Source organism: Mustela lutreola, chromosome 6, assembly GCF_030435805.1.
Source record: "Mustela lutreola isolate mMusLut2 chromosome 6, mMusLut2.pri, whole genome shotgun sequence".
In the NCBI taxonomy this organism is placed as follows: domain Eukaryota; kingdom Metazoa; phylum Chordata; class Mammalia; order Carnivora; family Mustelidae; genus Mustela; species Mustela lutreola.
In genome coordinates this window covers 117,275,664-117,296,584 of record NC_081295.1, presented here as the reverse complement: position 1 = coordinate 117,296,584, position 20,921 = coordinate 117,275,664, and the positions used below count along the sequence as shown (strand labels likewise).

At 39.1% G+C, this 20,921-nt stretch overlaps 1 protein-coding gene across 5 annotated transcripts in view; it reads left to right on the top strand.

The window, feature by feature from the left end:
* Window positions 1–350: 350 nt before the first annotated feature.
* Window positions 351–20,921, top strand: part of COL12A1 (collagen type XII alpha 1 chain) — a 121,072-nt gene continuing 100,501 nt past the window's right edge. The window contains exons 1-10 of one of the 5 annotated variants that reach the window (XM_059178470.1): window positions 351–974; window positions 3,951–4,058; window positions 11,095–11,211; window positions 13,088–13,231; window positions 13,665–13,724; window positions 16,212–16,475; window positions 16,652–16,816; window positions 17,493–17,666; window positions 19,825–20,115; window positions 20,314–20,916. In XM_059178470.1, the coding sequence (XP_059034453.1) occupies window positions 3,986–4,058; window positions 11,095–11,211; window positions 13,088–13,231; window positions 13,665–13,724; window positions 16,212–16,475; window positions 16,652–16,816; window positions 17,493–17,666; window positions 19,825–20,115; window positions 20,314–20,916 (1,891 nt within the window). In that variant the 5' untranslated portion in view covers window positions 351–974; window positions 3,951–3,985. Of the gene's footprint in view, window positions 975–3,950; window positions 4,059–7,054; window positions 9,193–11,094; window positions 11,212–13,087; window positions 13,232–13,664; window positions 13,725–16,211; window positions 16,476–16,651; window positions 16,817–17,492; window positions 17,667–19,824; window positions 20,116–20,313; window positions 20,917–20,921 lie in introns of those variants that run through there. The other 4 variants (XM_059178472.1, XM_059178473.1, XM_059178471.1 and 1 more) reach the window with 4 other exon arrangements.

Below are 20,921 nucleotides of genomic sequence, written 5' to 3'. Positions count from 1 at the left end.
GCCTCTCAGTTCCGTCGCAAAGCATCAGGGAAGCAAGACAGGACTGGGAAAGCCATCCATCCCGTCTCCGAGCCCTGCGGGCTGCTGTACGGGTTCCCAATCGCAGCTCGAAGATTGGAAAAGACAGAAGGCGCGCCGCGTGCACAGACAGTTAGTTAATGGAAACCCCGTAAATCGGTTTTAAGTGCACCCAGGACAGAGGGGGAGGAAAGTGTAGGTGGTGATGATGGGGGATGCGGCTAGCGTGGTTTGGGGTCGGTCACACGTTCTTGCAGTTCTGAATGTAAAAGAGTCGCTTCCCTCCCTCCTATTGTTCTTAATTTAGAAAAAAATAAATTCATTAAAGAAAATCGCAAGGATAGGGAAACCCGAGCTCTCCAGCCCGCCCCAAGCGGAGGAGTGAGCGGCTTCCCTTGGCAGTGAACCCGACTGCGGCTGTCCCCCTCCTGGCTTCCTCTTCCCCCTCCCTTCATCCTCCCCCCTCCCCGGCGGGGTATTGCTACTACGGGGATCGCCACCTCACGCTGAAGGAATGCTGGAAGTATGCACACGTTCCCAAAAGTAGACCTCCTTCACCGCCGGAGGAGCATACATCACCCCGTGGCAGCCGTCCACCTTCTCAGGCGTTTCGTAACCGAGTAAACTGAGAGCTGGGAACAGCCCTCTATTAAGTAGCCCGTGGCGCGGAGCCTCTTCCCACTCGACTAAGGCGAACCGTCGCAGACGCGTCCGCGCGCGGGCAGCTGCGGTCCCGGGCAGTCTCCACCGGTTCCTCAGCGTCTGCCGCACCTCTTGGGATCCTCAGCCTCTTTGCCTCCTCGGTGGCCTTGCAGCTGCCCACCTCCCGGCAGCCGCCAGGTTCTCCTCCAGCGCAGCGCCAGTTGCCTGGGCGTGCGGGGGTCACACAGGACCCCGGCTTCCACGACGCCGGGAAGCCGCTGTCGCCGCCGCTACCTCGGTCACCACCGCCTCAGGTTGGTCCGGCTTCTAGCCATTTACCCTTACCCCACACCTCGCAAAGATAATTAGGGGAACTTGTTTCTAGCCTGTTGCCCAAGCCCTTAAGGGTCGCAGGCAAGAACGGTTTGCACTCGTAAGAGTGGAGCTCTGCCCGAGATTTGCCGGGTATCTTGGGGTTCTGCGATTCCTTTTATCTTTGTGGGAGAAAGAACTGTAGTTTTTCTTAAGGGCTGTACAGGGCGGCTGTGTGCGTAAAGCACCCTGCTCATTGTTTCTATTTGCAGAGGAATTTCATGTATAGATGCTGTCGATTTCAATGAAGCGTGCCCCAGATTCTGTGGCCACCGCGTTATCTCTTGGCAATAGCTTTCCCCGGGGGTGCGGTGGTGCAGCCCCGGCGCTGGGAAGGTATTTTAGTGACGCATGGTGCGGAATTCTTTGGAGGGCTGGCTGAGTGCTCTGCAGCTCGTCGAAGCTGCGCGGGTGTGTGTGGCATCTTGAGACAGATTCCTAGTCGAGTGTTCTGGCTCTTTTGCTTTTCAAAGCATCTGAGATGGTGGGTTAATCCAGCTCTAGGGAACTCAGCCTTGGCCTTCTCAACTTCTGGAGAAAGCTCCCCTTCCTGACCTCTTCCCGAGTGCATTGGTTGAGGCCATACTAGGGCTCCGTGGAACCTCTGAAGTAGTTTCCATCCCAAATTCTACACAGTGTAAAGATCAGAGAGCTTGGAGGCGCCGGGTTCATTTATGGAGCGGAGATTCGAAGTGAGGGAGGAAAAGAGGTACCCTGACTCGAGTGTCCTTAGGGAAAGGGGACCCATAGGGGCGTTCCAAAACCCCTATCCCTCACCCCCACCCCCAAGCCTGGACTATGTGATCTAAAGTATGCTGGAGCACTGGGGGAGGATGGAGCAAGGAAGGGAATGGGCACTAAACCCGCCCTTGGCTAATGTCAAGGTCGCCGTGGGTAAGAGGAGGTAGGTGACTCGGAAGGGATCTGGAGAAACCCCACGGGGTAACGTATTAAGTTTCTTTTTTAACTGGAATCAGGAGTTAAAGAATGGGTCTTTTCTGGCGGGGTGGGAGAGGGGGCAAGTTGGTGGAAGGAGACCAGTCCCTTAAGACCTCCCTCCGCACGCGCTCCTCCGCAAATGATTCATTTTCATTCAGGAGGGGGCGGCCTCTTTCAGACATTTATGTCTGAGAATGTTCAGTGAAGCATTGAGCTAAGCATTCACATAAAGGTTTTGGCTAAAAGGAGAGTGGTTTTTTGTTTGTTTGCTTGTTTGTTTGTTTTTGTTTTTCCTTCTTCTTTTTTTAATGTATGGAAGGGATGACTGGCCGGCGGGTAGGTTCGGATACCCCAGCGCAACATGATTCATTCTTGCCGCTGAGTCAGGCAGCCAATAGGTGGCGCTCTAGACCCAGACAAAAGAGCTTCCTTCCACTATTAAGGTTTTTGTGAAGAGTTCAAGATTTAATAAAAAAAAGGTTGCATAGAGCTTTTTGATGGGTCGATTGTCAGCCTTTAAGTTTTCGCGAGCACGCTGCCAACTGAGTTGGAAATTACTGTAGCAAAGTTAAGGCCAGCTGATGGGAACAATGGGCCAGTCTCACCTCCTGCTTTTCACTGATGGAAGAAGAGGGTTAGAAATGTCAAACAGCTGTTAATTAGGAAGAAAGAAATCGCTGGAGCCCTTGAATCTTCAGAGCAGCGCCAACATTTTAATCTTGGCTTCATAAAAAGGACCTCTGGGCAATTTGGCACGCCTGCTCATCAGACGTTTAAAATGCAATTTACACTCAGGCAGAGGAGAGATGCTCTAATACATTGTGCCAATAATTTGGAAGGGCATGGTTGGAGCTTGTCAGTTTCTTTTCTCAAAGAGAGTTCGACCTTTGGCTCCTTTTTGGATTCCCAAACAGAACTTCGTTTTTCAAGGGGACTCATCTGTTGCTTTATAATAATTTATGTACTTCACAGTCAACTCTCTTTTTATGTTTTGCCTCTGGCAGTTTCCCAGTTCAGTTCATTGCTAGTAGCTTTTGTCTCTGAGTTGGACCTTAGACTAAACACCTACTGTGTGCTAGGAGTTACCAAAGATGAATTAGACTCTTTGTCTTTAAGGAATTAATAATCTAGGTACAGAATCTGGAAAAATCAGAATAGAACATAGTCTCATGTGGACCATATATACCTGCAATCTTCTGGAATTTGGAATCTTCTGGAATAAGTGAAGTGAAAATAAGTTAAAGGAATAAAAATATCTTGGGAAAACAGACAAGAGTGTTTTGTTTTTTTTTTTTTGTCTGTTCTATGGCTTGTCCTTTTTTAAAAAATTATGTATCTTAGAGTTGTTTTCCCCTCATCTTGGGTAAAAGATTTATCAGATGTGAAGACAAAGCAGCTAGCTGTCCGGTCAGGTTTCGGCTGGGACTTACATATTTCTGTATAATCCATTTCAGACCTTAAAGAGCTGCATATTTGTAGGCAGAACAAAATGAAGAAAAAAAAAAAAGGAGAATAAAAGAGGTTTATTATACTTTTCCAAACTACCCTGAGACCACTAAAGTACAGTTACCTAAAGAGTTCAACAGCTAGGAAAAAGCTGCCGGCCAAATAAAATCCCCAGCTGGAAGAGACATTTAGTTGAGTCAGGGATAAAGTGACCTCTGAATTAGCCATCACCAAGGCAGGATGAAGTCATGTGGGGCCTGGTAAGGCCATCACCCAGGGATGCTAAGCAGGACCAACCTCCAGGAAAACAGAACCCTCTTTAAACTTGAAATCCCTCTTAGTGCTATGATTAAACTGCAGCAGATGAACTTGACTTCCACCGCTCCACAATAGGCCTATTATACGCCAGGCTGGGCCCTGAGGTTATTAAGGCAGATCTGGTCGGGTCCTGGCCTGGCTCCAGGCTCCAGTTCTAACCTGGTGCCAGGCCTGCCCGGACCCGGTTCTGATACGGTCACTGCTTCTTCCCGCAGATCCCTTCATGTGGCTGTGAGCTTGGACGCTGAGCATGCGACCCAGGCTTCCCCCAGTGCTCGCCGCCCTGGGCGCGGCCCTGCTCCTGTCTTCCATTGAGGCAGAAGGTAAAATGCTCTTCCTTTCCCCTCCCTCAGTGACAATGCAGAACTCTAGAAAGGAAAAGACAAAGGATCTTGCCACTATTGCTTGCTCCGTTTTCCCTGTACTTCGTGTTTTCTCCGGATGTTTCTCTCCTCTCAGAGAAACACCCCCTTCTCCTGAGGTCTGTCTATTTTCCAGCTCTCAGGTCAAGCTCTTTCGTATTCTGCTTAAACCATTCCGTACAGTGCTGTGTTGTCTCCCTGCGCTTGTCCCTGCGGTGTGCTGTCCACACTGCCACCTACACTGCCGCCTTCCGAGAGGATCAGCCAGCCGGGAGGGGGCGACAGCTGCACCCAGCTCTACGAACTGGACGCCTCCTGGTGCTACCCGGGAGCCCCAGAGCGCGGGCAGGCTCGCTCGCATGGCTGTTCACCACCTGGTTCCGGGCTGTGACCTCGGGGACAGCATGAAATAAAGGACTCCAACAGTGCCGGCTCTGCGCCTCTGTGTGTTTTGTGGGGAGCTCAGCCGTTTAGGCGGACGGTGGAGGCGAACCAGGTGGCAACTAAACCGCCTCGGGGATGGGTGGCAAGCGGAGATCCGGACCCAGAATGGGTTCTCCTGACCCAGGGTCACTGCTTCCCTGTTTGGTTTGTGGAGCTCAGAGGAACGTGGCTCAGGCCCAGTACGGCGAGGACAGTTCGGGTCTGCGCCAAGGTTTCCAATCCAGAAAGCAAGCGGGCGCCAGGAAGGCCAGGCTCTCCATCCTTTCCTCTTCCCTCTCACATCAGACCTGAGTGGGTTCCGTCAGGGGCTGGGACCTGGGTGTCCTGGTCCCGAGGTCTGCAAAACGACTAAGTCCTGAAAATGAAGGACGTTTGCTAGATTTTTAACCTCACTTTATTCTTTTTATTATGTGCACTTGATGTCCTAATTTCTCAGTATTTATTTAAAAAGTTATTTCTGTGTATTAATCTAGTGAGAGCTTCTGTGTTCCTTCAAGAATCATCCGAGACCCCACAAACTAGAGTTATTGTTTGTTCTGCAAGGTAAATCAGATAATACCATAACAGACACCTTAATTTGTTTTTTTTCCCAATAAAAATGCCCCAGATGGAGTTAAGGGAGGAAAGAAATGCTTGGGGCAGCTAGCTGTGGGAATTCTAGGGTGGGTGGTACTTTTTTAGAGGTTGTGGGAAAGGAGAGCCCTTTCATAGCAACACTGAGATTTTTTAAAAAAACTTTCTATTGTGTTTGATTTTCCACTTCAGGATGGTAGGTGCAAAAAAAAAAAAAAAAAAAAATGAAGATTAGGAAAAACAGAGAGGCTCCAGAATTTGTTACCTGCTTAGAAAAGTGACAGAAACTTGCTCCTCTTATCTGACCCCTCCTGTGTGACTGTAGAGGCTTTGCAAAGTGGTCTTTGTGAAGTAATACTCAGATGAGGTTGCCTTTAATGTTCCTCTCTATGTCGTTTTTAGGAAGGAATTTTATTTGAGGAGCTTCTGGAAGCCCTTCTAAAGATATTTTTAGATAATTCACTGAAGTGGCCTATTTATTGCCCCTTAAGAGAATAGTTATTTGAAAATCAGAAAGATTTGAGAATTATTAGGAAAAGAATTAGGTTGGAAATGATGTAAGTGGAAAAAATCAATTCTCAATTGGACAATGGCTACTTAGCAAAGTGCAGTTAAAGAGAACATTTTGCTATTGTGTGTCAACTATACAGCAGTAATGAAAAGAAGAGAACATTTTACTATCTATGTTACTGATCATTTCCATATTTCTCGCATTTTAACTTTCCAATCTGGTGCAGCTCACTTTTGCTTCAGCTGTGTCTTTTTGTCTCCCACCTCCTTAGGGTCAGCATTTAATAATTACGTTTTATTGGAATTCATTTTTTTTTGCCTTGTTTTCTAGTTTACTACTGTCAAAAATATATATATTGTAAGCCACAAAAGCACGCCACATGTGTGACTTAAAATTTTCTGGCTGTCACATTAAAAAAGGAAGAAGAAACAGGAGACATTACTCTTTATATTACATCTAACTTACCCCACTATATCCACCATGTTATCACTTCAACATGTAATCAATATAAATTTTTTTAGTGTGATATTTTACAACTTTGTACTAAGTATTTGCAATCAGACATATCTTTTCCACTTGGAGTGTGTTTTATTTTGAACTGTCTGCATTTCAAGTGCTTAATCGCCCCATGTGGCTGGTGGCTCCTGTATTGGACAGCACAGCTTGCGTGTTCACTACCAGCTAAGTGGTCCCACGAGCTTGTGAAGGGCTACCACAATTTGTGGCCAAGGTCTTTCTGGGGATAATGACTGGAAAGAAAATTTCTTGGAAACATTGGGGGACATTTCAAAATTTCAACTGGCACCCCTGCTATGTCATTTTGAACTGAGCTGTAATGTAAAATGGCCATAGTTACTTTTCTTTCCCTTGTACAATGCCATGCTTGAACTCTTGAATTCATACTATTTTCCAACCAATTTCTATTTCCTTAACTTTGTATATGTTAAAAACAATACCTTTTTTGAAATTAATTAAAAGGTTTTAGCATACACTTTTTGTATCTCCTTTTTTTATAGTGGTACCACTCTTGTCCTGTTGTTTTCCTTCTATCTGCTTATACAAGGAACTTTATTTTTCATAATACAGTATTTTGTCTTATGGAAATGAGGGCGAAATGATTTTTTTTTTTTTTTTTTTTTGCTTTAGTAGACTTTATTGGCCTTGTAACTTGGCCAGTGTTCTGTATGACCTAGAATGTATGAATCATTTTTGTTTCATGTATCATATAGTATGTTAATTGCCTTTTAGGATACTTAATACTTAGCATTTAAAAGATTAATGGCCAGCATTCCCTGAGAATTAGACATCTTTCTAATTAACCTGGAATTTAAGTTGAACATGTCTTGTGAAAAACAGGGTTTTAAGTTTAGTAAGTTTGACTTGTATTTATAATTAATGAGGTTATTATCAATTGACCAGTGAGTTGAGGCCGTTACAGACAAGTTGTAATTGTCTTGTGTCTAGGTTAGAGGCTAATTAATATGTATTTTTATAATGTGTCTATGTTTGTCTTTTTTTTTTTTTTTAGATTTTATTTATTTGAAAGAGAGAGATAGTGAGAGAGAGCACAAGTCAGGGGTGGGGGAGTCGGGCATGGGAGAAGGAGACTCCCCGCTGAACTGGGAGCCCAATCTGAGGCTCAATCCTAGGACTCTGGGATCATGACCTGAGCTGAAGGCAGATGCTTAACTAACTGAGCCACCCAAATGCCCCTGTGTTTATGTTTATCTGATAATACTGTGCCATAACAGAAATTTTGGACTATAGGGGAACTTACAGATCATCTGTTCTGATTTTCTCATTTGCAAATGGGAAAATGAGGAAGAGAGGCTGAATAACTCAGTCAACTAATGTGGTTACTTCAGGTTTTCTTGTCCTGCTTTAGTACTAGGTTGCTTCTTGCTTGAAAACTGCTCAGCCCTGAAAAAGAACATGTCTTGTAATGTGTACAGAATAATCCCTCACTTGTTTAAAATGTCAACTGTTCATTTTTTATCTTACAAACACAAATAAAATGATTATATCATGGCAAAGATCATTAAACTTAGACTAGCTTTGGATGGAAGATATAAATTAATGCCAAATGCATAAAGTGAAAGCACTTTTGCATACTACTAAAGGTTTCTGAAGGTAGAGTAATATCCTTTTCAGGGTTACCACAGAGATCAGACTAAAAGATCTTGCTAGTTCATCAAGATGATATTTGGGTAGTATGTTTTGCTTTATCTTTAACATATATGTTACCAAAACTTACTAGACCATTCTCCTCTCTGTCCATCTTTCCATCCATCCATTCATCTCTGTTGGTAAACTTCCTTTTGCTTACCATAATGAAAAAAATTGTTTTATAAAATACATATCAGGATAGATACTTTAGTTTTAAAGAAAATGGGCAAAGTTAATTTCTCAAATTCTATCCATATCTGAACTGGAAATATCTGAATACCACATATTTCTTACTGAACAGACATCAAAGAATGTTTTTTAATAGAATAAAAAAATGCAAGGGTATGTATTAATAGGCACATATGTACAAATATTGCTTTGTAAAGTTAGCCATTCACTCAAATATTTCTTCTTTTTTACATTGTATGCTCTGGAGTCCGACTATGGGATCAAAGTTTTGTTGCTTATTAGCTGTATTAATCTCTCTGAATTTCACTGACTCATCTGTGAAAAGGATAACAGGGCACATTATGCTGGCTCATTATGAGAAGAAAAAGAGACAATAAAGGTGACTTGTACTCTGCCTGTTGTGTAGTAGACACTCGGAAAATGGCTGGCTCTAATTATCATTCCTAAAAAGCCCCACATCCTGTCAATTTATGTAACAAAAATATCACCAGAATGCAGTTTTCATAGCATAGCTTGTTGATAAGGGAAAGCATTATTCCTAAATGGGAGTTAAAACTACTAAAGTTAGGAGTACTTAAAATTTTAGTCTTTCTGTTATCGGTCTTCAGGTATGTTATTTATTTATAATTTGAGTTCTAGTTCTCTTGGTTCAGATTCTCATTCTATGCAACTGTGGCTCTCTGCAATCATAATCCATCATAGATAGCTCAGCTCATATTTGAAATATTCTGGCATCTGCATTGTCTCAGGGTAGACATTGCTTGTGACAATGCGTTGGCAGTTGTGATTTATTTTTATGCAAAAAAAGGTTTTCAAAATTAATAAAGAAATGTTTCTCATTGATCAAGTTGACACGGGACCCTACTCACACCTGCCTTGTTATCTTTTCTTGTGAAATGAACAAGCAAAAAGCATACAAATGGTGTGGCAAGCCTGGAAGGTTTTACATGTGATACAAAGTAGAAAAGTGGAGTGGGCTCTCAGTTGTACACATGCTACTTGGCCATTCTTTCCTGCTTTTGATTCCCAAGTACCACATCTGACTTTCTATGAACACCTTAAAATCCTCTGAAGTGTTAAAGACTTTTCCCAACAGTCAATTTTTCAGTTTTTCTGGAATCCTGGTCATTTGGACACCAACAAGGTGGGCCGCTGCTGCCCTTCAGCAGTTTTAACCTAATGTCCGCTGCTTCAGGTCAATTTCCTTGCAAGGTTGGTGGTACTGTTTTTCCATGTACTGATTTTTTTTAAAAGCATGCTCAGGCCAGTTGTGTCTGCCTTTGCATTAAATTTGTCCTGAGCCATTGCTACTGGAACAATATTTTATAATGATATTCTTAATACCTCTTGTTCTATTAACATTTGTTGCATGCTTGTTATACTAAGTGATGACTCCAGCTAAACCTTGCAATATGATTACAGACAACAGAATGTTGAATAATTAAGCTATGCATGTAGATTAATAGTCTAATCTCACTGCCTGTGTATGGATAGTAAGAAAATAACATTCATTCCGTGGCTAGTATATCCAACGAAAATAAGAAGCCATCTCCTACAGTCGGAAGCATCAGTTCTTCAAAGCAAATGTTTGCTTACTTAATTTGTTTTATTTCCATTTAAATGTGCTATTAATATTACAGAGATCCCTAACCCCAGTTAAATTCTGTGACTCGCGTCTCAACGCTACCACTGTATTTCAATTGAGATCTATGAAAACCTAAAAGGAGATCGTAATCCCTCAAAAGAGATGCAAAGAATCTGACTCACAAGGAACACTTTCAGACTTAAATACTTTAAGAAGAGGATGGCTGCTAGTCATCTTACTTTGTTGACCTACTTCAAGGGTAATCATTTATAACACATTGACCATGCACTGACAGTGAGTCAGTACAATGCTGCATGAAGAGGCATGAACATTGCAGAGAGAATATCATTATAAAATATCTCTGAAACGTCTTTGTGTAATGACTATTGTACATGGAGGCTTTCGTTCATTGTGGGAAACTAAAAACAAGTCAACATTTCATTGACACATGCATGAAGCTGTATAGTTTTGTATGTAAACTATTTCTTTCTGTACTTTTCAAGTATTCCTGTCATTGACTTCTCCAAGTTTTTATGCACAGTCATGTCTTTAGATCACTGATCCTTCTTCACTGTCTTTAAGTTCTGTAAATAAATGTCCATAAACATATGGTTTGATGTTGTCTTTTCATAATTAACCATTGTTTTGTAAAGGACCATACTGGCATTTTAATCTAAAATGCCATTTCTAGTATGGAGTATACCTGCTGCAAAGGAAAATAACAGTGTGGGTTTACACCTGGCAAACATACAGCAAGCATATTGGTGTAAACAGGCAGAATATTAGTTTTATAAACAACTGTTTACATATAATTTTTATATATTTATAAATTAACAGCCCTTATTACTATTTTTGAATATTTGTCCATGTGAACATTTGTCCATGTAATATACATTTAAATGTATATTTTCTTGTGCAACATAACAGTGCTAAATTTCCCATGACTTCTCTCTTTCATTAAATTTCATCTCTGCACAGACTGAGATCTATCAAACAAAAATTATGCACAACAATGATGCAGAGAATCAAAAACATCAGTGATTCTTTTCCATATTTTGGGAAAAATACTACTATGTCAATGTTCTAAATTAACTTCTATGGTTATAAGCAGGTTGTGATTTGGCATGCTTGTTCAAAATGCTCTCCGCATGTATTGAGATCCCTTTAATTGTTATGTGAATTGTTTGCATATGTGGTTATTATCTGTGATTTCATTGTACTTGTATGTACTTGTATCCAAATATGTTTCTATTATGCTTGATTTTGCTGGCCATCCTTGGATGACCTAGCAACTCAAGAATCAAAAGTGTTTTGTGCTGTCTTCTATAATATGTATACTCTCTGATGTTTTGTCATATCTTGTCAGCTTTTAATTTTATTCTTATCCAACAAGATATCTTTTATATTTGTTGGAAACAAATTTATGCAAAGACAATTTTAGTAAGCTTTGCTCAACACAATTCTTTATTGATTAAATTGAAAATTTGTGAATTGGAAAATATATTTGATCTCAACTCTCTCTTTTGCAGTTGACCCACCTTCAGACTTGAATTTTAAAATAATAGATGAAAATACTGTTCATATGTCATGGGCAAGACCAGCTGATCCAATTGTGGGTTACAGAATAACAGTGGACCCTACAACAGGTAAGTTTTGAGATGTTGGGGTTTTAAAACAGAGACATCAAAGATGATATAAACCAGTCTTCTCTCCTCCTTCCATTTCATTATGAGAAAGCTGATATTTAGAAAACCTTAGGAATTCAACCAATGTCACCAGATATTTGGTAAACTCAGGTCTTCAGATTTCCAGCCTAGTACTCATTATTATATTTTTGTAGTATTGAGTTTTATTAAAATGGTTCATTGTGCTAAGCTGCTGTTATTAAAAGTGGACTTTTTTTTTTTTTTTTTGCCTGGTCAGAATATTGCTTGTAATATTTGATTTTATAAAATAGGATTCTCACTTCTTGATATTCTTCTTGAATTAGTCTTTTCAATATTAAAGTGATGAAGTGAGTTGTAATTCCTTACCCAGTCTCCTGCACATTTCAGTATTCAGGAAACATTCTGGAATATGGAATGATGGTTAGCTGCCATGATGGAAGACAGGAATTTACTTTGGCAAGGTGGATTCCACAGATCCTGGGCTAAGAGTCTTTGAAAAACAACAACAACAAAACACCTTGTTTTGATTATTCTCAGGAGTTATCTTTAAGTGTTTATGATGTTGCCCAAGTGTGGAAAACTAATCTCTGTTGATTAACTTTCAGTTTTAACATGGAAAGGGAAAATAACCATTTCCACTAACACTGGTCAGGTGGTAGGAAAAAGTCTTATCTGGCCGATAATAGAGAGGGATGAGGTCAGTATAATTTATCACTATGGCCTCTAAAAATACTAATGATTTAAAATGCTAATTTCTCACAGAACTGGGAAAAAATTTTTAATAGGATCTGGGAACTTAAGGGGTCAACAATTTGCTTTTTCTTCTTTGAATCTTTTCTCCCCAAATGTACTTGCAGTTAACTCATTCGTTTATTCCAAAGCAATAAAGCTGTTGAAAAACAGTTCTATCGGTTTCCACGTAATGGGAATTCCTGACTTCTGTGCTCTGCAAACTGGCACCGAGACCACCCAGCCCAGCAGAGCCCTGGTATCTTGTCCTTTGGGGGCCCTGGTTGGTTCTGCATGCTCCACACTTAAACCAGGACTGTTTCTTGGGGTTCTATTATACTACCTGTTACTTCTTTTGATTATTTCTGTTTTGATGAAAATATAATAAAATTAAAAATCCTAGAAGGTTCTTAGTCCCTAGGAAATACTGTTTCCTGATTGAATTAAGAATGAACATACTCTGGTCAGGTGGTAGGAAGTAGAGGGGAGTACATAACTGTCAGTATATAAGTACATACCCAGTACATGGTATTTTGAAATGTTTGATATCTAGTTAAGTCAACTGAGAGAACTGTGGCTACCTATTAATATAAACAACCTTTTGAGGATGGAGAATGCATTGTCCAGACTGCTTCCCACTACAGCTTAATTTCAGCTTATGGTGTTTGTTGTTCTTGAGTTGATTTTCATCCCCTAATAACCTTTCTTCGCTCTTCTCCATGACATAATTTAAAATTAAGTTATTTTCTGGGGGTTTTTGGGTCTCATTTATGAGATAATTTTGTTATCTACCATTTACCTTCAGAAACAATGGGAAATTTTGGTTTGATATTCTGACGTATCTTTATCCCAGAGGAAACCTTGAGTCCTCAAACAAATATTGAATATGATTATCATTAAGTAAAGTCCATTTATGGACATTTATGCCAGTCCATTTATAGAATTTCAAAGTTTTGGTTTCAGAAGAGAGAAGAAGATAATGGAGATAGTGTTTGGAGGTTCTGAAAAAATGTATATATATTTATTTTTTTAGATTTTGAGTATATCTGGGAATGATATTATATTGTGTCATGTTATATGTGAAAGATAGTTTATTCCATTCATATTTTCCTTTCTGTATTTCCAGATGGGCCCACTAAAGAATTTACCCTTGCAGCTAGTACCACTGAAACTTTATTATCAGACCTTATACCTGAAATAGAGTATGTGGTGACAATTACTTCATATGATGAAGTAGAGGAAAGTGTACCTGTTATAGGACAACTAACAAGTAAGCACACATATAAAGTACCTTTATGCTTTTAATTTTGCTGGAGACATCTCCAGCTTTCAGATTTAATCTATTATGCAGAGTTGCTTTGTATCAGTATTAAATATTCTTCCTATGAACCTAGGTATTTGTGGATGTAAATAATTCATTCTTGATTTACAACCCTAGTCTTTGGAAGCAGCAGGAACATTATGAGCGAAAACTATTAAAAACATTAAACTTTGCCAGCCTACAATATCACTGTCTTTTTGAAATACAGCTAAAACCTCACCAAAAGTAATTTGTAAGGCATGGCTTATTTGGCAGTATTCTCTAAGCAGCTGGGCATGGATCATACGTTTGAAAGACAGTAGTGGGAAAACAACATATTTATATTTTTAGGAAGTATTTGTACAGGTTCATTTCTTTTTGTAATAATCAAGTTTTGACTCAGTTCAAACAGGTGGTCCGACAAAGCCAGGTGAGAAGAAACCTGGAAAACCAGAGATACAAAGTAAGTATTTCCCTTAATATTTTTGCTTGGATTTATAGAAGTAACAAATGTAACGTAAAGGAGATGTTCCAAGTATATGCATACTTTGATTTTATTCCTATATTAACTTCTATAGGTGTTATCTAGAAGTAATATGGGCAATATAATAGTAATATCTGACAAAACAGGTTGTACTACCTACATTTTGAGTTTCTAGTCAGTTTTTCATTCCATTTAGTAAGTATTCATTATACTGGGAATAAACTGTATATTGGTGTGTATCCACCTTTTTTTGTGTGTGTTTGTTTGTTTTGGTAGGATTTTGGCAGTAGGTGAAAAACAAAGCTCACCACTAGACTTAACTCATTTCTCAAAGACAAACGAATAGAAATAGGGCTATATGGGGAATATAAAGCTAGAATACCAGAGAGATGCCCTCCTTATGTTTGAAGAATTTCTTGCCATGGAAATATATTCCCAAATCTCTGGCTGTGTTATGCTCACCTCTAGAGTATTTGCATGCCTTTCATTGATGTCAGTGTCACCATTTCCAGTGTCTGTGTAAGACAGCTCTAGTAACATGTGGGTCTTCACATATCTAAAGGATATATACATTTTTCAGAGAGGATTTTGGGGAGCTGGTGTCTGGGACTCAGTGGGGTGAGAGATGGAGGTGGAGCCTTATCCAGTTTAAAACAACTCCCCCGGTCATTCTGATACATTCTTGCACCACCTCTATTGTTATTTCACCCCCACAAAGAATCATGGAGACAAATTAGAAAAGAAAAAGTCACGAAAAACAACAAATTAGAAAAGAAAAAGTCACGAAAAACAACGCTGTTCACAGTGTTCTTTGTAATATACAGTTGGGAGCCCAACCCCAAACAAAATAAGATACCCAATGATCCTTGGTGCACTCATAACCAAACAAAAGGAATTTTATTCAGTCTAGTTTTGGCAATTTCTAGCCTCCTTTGTGTTCTATTGTTTTGTCTGACTTACTTGGAAACCCTTAAGGGGTTTCTTGGACTTCTAATTTGCTACTTATAAAAGTTGGATTTATGACCAGGAGGACAGCAAAAGGATTTGAATACAAAGTCCCCTTTACCTAGAATTTTTCCTTACAAATGCCTGTTCATCATTCTTTCTGATGTCTAATAATCTACAATGAACTTTGTAGTAGTTATAATGCTAATATTTTTCCTCAACCATCAATATTTATTCTAAATCAAAGCATCATAGCAAATATTGACCAATCAATAGACTTAAATGGGCCCCTTAAATGGTATGCAAAAATTATTTAAGCACACAACTTGTATTTAGCTCCAAAATTTTCCAAGACCCTTTCCTTCTCTTTGTAGCCAAGTATTTCTTTTGTTATTCACCAGCTGACTTACAAGGATGAAAACATTTTCAGAAAATTCACTTTGTGTTGCCTTTCAAATACAGATTTTCATGAAAATCAGCCTGTTTTCATTCTGACTGCAGAGAAAAGGAAAGACACAGGTGTTCATTTATAAAAGCCAGTCATTGCATTTAAGTAATTTAAAGATATAATGTGCCTTTTTTACTTTTGAACTGAAATGTTTTTCTATTCTTTGTTTTGTAAAAGTAGGTTTTAGGTGTCAAATTTAAATACACTGGTAATTAGGACAATAAGATATTTTGACTATCTTGTATCATATTTATACTTCTTTTTACATCTTTTTTTTAAAGATTTTATTTATTTATTTGAGAGAGAGAGTGAGAGAGCAGGATCTGGTGGGAGGGGTTGGGGGGAGCAGAGAGAGAGGGAGAAGCAGACTCCTTATTGAGCAGGGAGCCCAATGCTCCATTCTGGGTCCCAGGACTCTGGGATCATGACCAGAGCTGAAGGTAGAAGGTTAAATGACTGAGCTGCCCACGTGCCCCTATGCTTCTTTTTACTTCTGTTAGATTCTATTAACCCTCTAGACTAAGTCACTGCAAACTTTAGACAATTGTGTTCTAAAATGCAGAATTTTAAAAGATTTTCCCTTTCCTTCTGCTTAACTACATCTGCTTGGATAAGACAGCAATTGTTTTGTATTTATTGCTAAGTACCAAGGAATGAAGACACTGCTTATTTTGTATGTATCCCAGATGTTTTGTGTAATTTGTACTTGGAGAGAAAAGGAAAAGGATGTCGTTTATAAAAATAGGTTGATAGGATGAATACTTCAGTCACATGTTCTTGGAGAGTAGGTCATGTATCTATTTATCTCTTCTTGCACAAAGTCTTATATACTAATTATGAGCCATATTGTTCCATAAATCCATCTTAGTGAAGGCACTGAAAATGCTTCTGTGTTTGTTAATAAAATGATATATTCTTTTGTGCATATCAGTTGTGGGTGAAGAACAATGTGAATATGTTCTAATGAACAAAATGATTTAAGGAGACCATAGTTTTTCAATGTTAGTTTGTATTTGTTAAGGATGGATAGAGTTAAGAATACATCATTTAAAAATATATCAAATGTATTTCAGAATGCTCTGTCAGTGCCTGGACTGATCTAGTGTTCCTCGTGGATGGCTCATGGAGTGTGGGAAGAAATAATTTTAAATACATTCTAGACTTTATTGGTGCTCTTGTGTCTGCTTTTGACATTGGGGAAGAGAAGACAAGGGTTGGAGTTGTTCAGTACAGCTCTGATACCAGGACTGAATTTAACTTAAATCAGTACTACCAAAGGGATGAGCTTCTGGCTGCAATTAAAAGAATTCCATACAAAGGTGGCAACACAATGACAGGTATGATTTTACAAATTTTTTTATTGTTGAAAATAAATGAAATAGCTGTATGGGAAAGAAATTGTGCACTGCACAATTTTAACATGCTAAATAATCTTGAGAATAATCACATGGTTTTTGACTTTGGCAAAATATTATAGTAAGGAGTGAACGAACATGTTTCTTTTTCACTTCAGGGGATGCCATTGATTACTTAATTAAAAATACTTTCACGGAATCTGCTGGAGCAAGAGTTGGCTTTCCTAAAGTGGCAATTATTATTACGGATGGCAAATCCCAGGATGAAGTGGAAATCCCAGCAAGAGAGCTTCGAAATATTGGGGTTGAAGTTTTCTCTTTGGGTAGGTCACATTTGGTTAAGTATTTTTGCTCTCGACATACTCAATAATTAATGCTTATGAAGAAGAAAGGTACATTCCTTAAAGAAAGATGCTATTAGAAGTGTTTAGTGCATTTCATAGTGTAGTGTTAAACCATGTCATCTTTTGAATAAAAATTCTGCTTATGTATTTCTCTTAATACATAACTCCCTTAGCCTATGCATTGTGAGGTGGTATTCATATTTTTGCCAGCCCTCTCCTTTTCAAAGAATGCTGGACCAATGATTCTAATAAAGATCCTCCTTGTATTATCATTAAGTGCTTTTTTAGATGTGTTTCCTGTATTATGTAATACTTGAAGAATTTGGAGGGTTCCAGGTCATTCAGGACTCTGGAAGAAAAAATAGTATTATCTTTACAGATGGCAGAGGCAAATGATGGCAGGGTTGAGATGAGAGCCTGCTCTGTTTTATTAACCATTCATTTTCCTTTCTGGCCAGCCACTTTCTATTAAATTATAAAATGACTTTGTCATTTGAACAATCGCACGTTCGTTATGAAGCCAAGCAATTCTGATTTATGACTACATAAGGATTTACAAATGGCTTTACTTTTGAAGGACTGAGAAGGCAAAGAACTTCCCTAATTCAGCACATTTTTCTTTCCAATATATATCCTTGTCCTTTTGTTTTTGAAGGCATTAAAGCTGCAGATGCAAAAGAACTCAAACAAATCGCTTCCACGCCTTCATTAAACCATGTTTTCAACGTGGCCAACTTTGATGCAATTGTGGATATTCAGAATGAGATCATCTCCCAGGTGTGCTCTGGTGTTGACGAACAACTTGGTGAATTGGTTAGTGGAGAAGAAGGTGAGTGAATGGTTCAGTGTTCCCCTGTGTTCGCCTTTTCCATTATTTGGTAGCATTTATAGCTTTACAGGTATTCTAAAAATAGGCACATTTACTCAAACACATCTGGTGATTCTCCAGGTGTATACTCCATCATATGGCTTTTTAGTAACTCAACTTATCATTTGCATTGTTCCCCCTCCCTCGGTAGAACATGAAGTAAAACATTTATATCATTATAAAGTTCTTAAAAATCATTTTTGGACACGTTTGACTTGTTCTCTTTCTCTGCGACGATTTTGTGCATGTTGAATGTCCATAATTATGCTCTCCATATACTTGCTTTAATGGCCTTACACTCTGAAGTAAGCAATGACGGGCTGGGCAGACATGTATCATTCAGCAACATCAACTAGTGAGAAACAGTGTTCTCTCACTGGTGAAACAAAAGGGTTTTCTATCATCATTCTCTGCATGTTTTCAAAGTTTTTAAAAAATACTTCAAGGATCAGTCAGTTTAATCCTTCCACATCTGGAAAATCTTCCCATTTTTATCAGTTATTTCTTCTAAATACATGGGAGAAAGAAAAGACATTTCAGAGGACATTTCATAAACATCCTTTTGGCCATTAAAAAGTCACAATTTCCATGATTGTTCTTCTCTTAGCCTGAGAATTGACAAGGGATTAAAGATAAGTTCTAAATAGCTACTTCTTCAGTCTTATAAACTCTTTAATCTCCAAACCCCAAGTATTTTGGCAACATTCGAGGGCTGTAGTTCTGTTTCAGAACCCCTTCTCATTACTTCATGGGCTCCAAGCCTCTTTCTTTTGTTTTACTGCCTAATGTCTGATTCTCTTGCTCTATGTGATTACAAAATTGATCCCCTCACCCCACTTTCTCCCGATTAACCTCTCTTTACTTAGTTTTTTAAACATTCTAACGCTGCCCTGTCTTCCCTGGGGTGCATGTGTGGGATAGACCAAATGTCCATCCTGCCACTGTTTGAACTTGGCTTGCATAGGGCATGGGGCTGCTTTGCAGGTGTTCACTGTGCTCCTTGGGGCCTCTCTTCCTTCCTGGTTTGGTCCGCGGCTTTATCTCTGTGTCACTCAAAAGTTTTGGCCAAACATCCAGTTGGCACATCTGTTGTTTCTCCCTGCTCCCACCACTTGTCACTTTTTAGAAATCATTTTTATGCACTCCATATGATTACCTTTTTGAAGAGGCCATGAGGAAATTTGTGCCTGTTTGATCATCCACTTCTTGCAGGATGAAATGTAATTTCAATTTTAGAAAAAGGAACTGTATATTCTGGGAAGTTGATTCCATTGACAAATGTAAAAGTGTGAAAATTTGATCTGAAGTATCTTAAAATACTTCATATTACCTGTTCAGTACCTCACTGTCATATTATCTGTTAAGTACCTCACTAGATTCTACATTGCATAAGGATAGAAATGTTTTAGATGATCAATATTTCCTTGTTAGTGTACATGTTATAAAACATTGAGTCACTCTTGGTGGCATTATGAACATTTTTTCCTTGGCTTGAAATAAGTGAGAATAAAATTTTCTAAAATTAGAAGAACTTGTTTAAGAGCTGCTGAATCCTTTATCTTTCTTACTGTACTATGAAGTGTCTTTTAAAGATTATATTTTAGCCTTTATAGTATCATTAAAAGAGAAAAAGAATTGAGTAAGTAATTGATTAAACAGATATTTATCAAGTGCCTACTTTGATACCTAAGAATAAAGACAATGAATAAAATATCAAAACCAAAATGGAAATCTTGGTTCCACAGAATTTACATCAGACATCTTATTATTAATGTCTTCCAACAACTTTCTTTTCCCCTAATTTTCTCAGTGCCCGGACTAAAAATCAGGCACTGAGTTTCTTTTGGTTGTGGATAGGTATAGGTGGAAGTAGAGAGTTGGAACTAGGCAGCTCTTCTAGACTAATTCATGATTAATTTGGATAAGGAGAATTGATTGTCCAAACCTAAGGGTTGCATCTCACTGTAGTTATTATTTATTTATTTATTTATTCTCTATAAACAACGTGGGCTTGAACCTATGACCCCTAGATCAAGAGACATATGCTCCTCCAGTTCTGTAGGCCAGGTGCCCCTGCATCTCACTGTTTTTAGTCACTGTTCGGCTTGTTACTTTGCAGTTATTGAACCTCCTTCAAATTTGGTTGCCACAGAAGTCTCATCAAAATACATTAAGCTAAGTTGGAGTCCATCTCCTAGTCCAGTGACTGGCTATAAAGTCCTTCTTATACCAATGACGGCTGGAAGCCGACAGCACGCTCTCAGTGTGGGTCCTCAGACCACCACACTCAGTGTTCGTGACCTTTCAGCAGACACAGAATACCAGATCAGTGTTTCTGCCATGAAGGGACTGACATCCAGTGAACCCATTTCAATAATGGAGAAGACTCAGCCAATGAAAGTTCAAGTGGGTAAGTGAATAGGTCTATCATTGGGTTTAGTATATGTGATTGTCCATTGGACAGTATGTCTTACTGGTTCAGGTTTAGTTTTAAAATATTTTTAATAGTTTTCTTTTAAATAAGTGTGCTTATTAAGAAAACCAGGTATCTATATTTAATGATTAATTTATATTTGTTGAACTTTAATGGACTTTTTTCTTTTCACAGAATGCTCACGTGGTGTGGATATAAAAGCCGATATTGTGTTTTTGGTTGATGGCTCCTATAGCATTGGGATTGCAAACTTTGTTAAAGTTAGAGCCTTTCTGGAAGTTCTCGTAAAAAGTTTTGAGATTTCACCAAATAGGGTACAGATAAGTCTTGTCCAGTACAGCCGGGATCCTCATACTGAGTTCACTTTGAAAAAATTCACCAAAGTTGAAGATATAATTGAAGCAATAAACACCTTCCCCTACAGAGGAGGATCTACAAACACTGGGAAAGCAATGACTTATGTCAGAGAGAAAATATTTGTGCCTAGCAAGGGTTCAAGAGGCAACGTACCAAAGGTCATGATTCTTATCACTGATGGGAAATCTTCAGATGCTTTCAGAGATCCTGCTATAAAACTAAGGAATTCAGATGTGGAAATCTTTGCAGTTGGTGTCAAGGATGCTGTTCGCTCAGAGTTGGAAGCTATTGCTTCTCCTCCTGCTGAGACACATGTGTTCACAGTGGAAGATTTCGATGCTTTTCAGAGAATATCTTTTGAACTCACACAGTCTATCTGCCTTAGAATTGAGCAAGAATTGGCAGCTATAAAGAAAAAAGGTTAG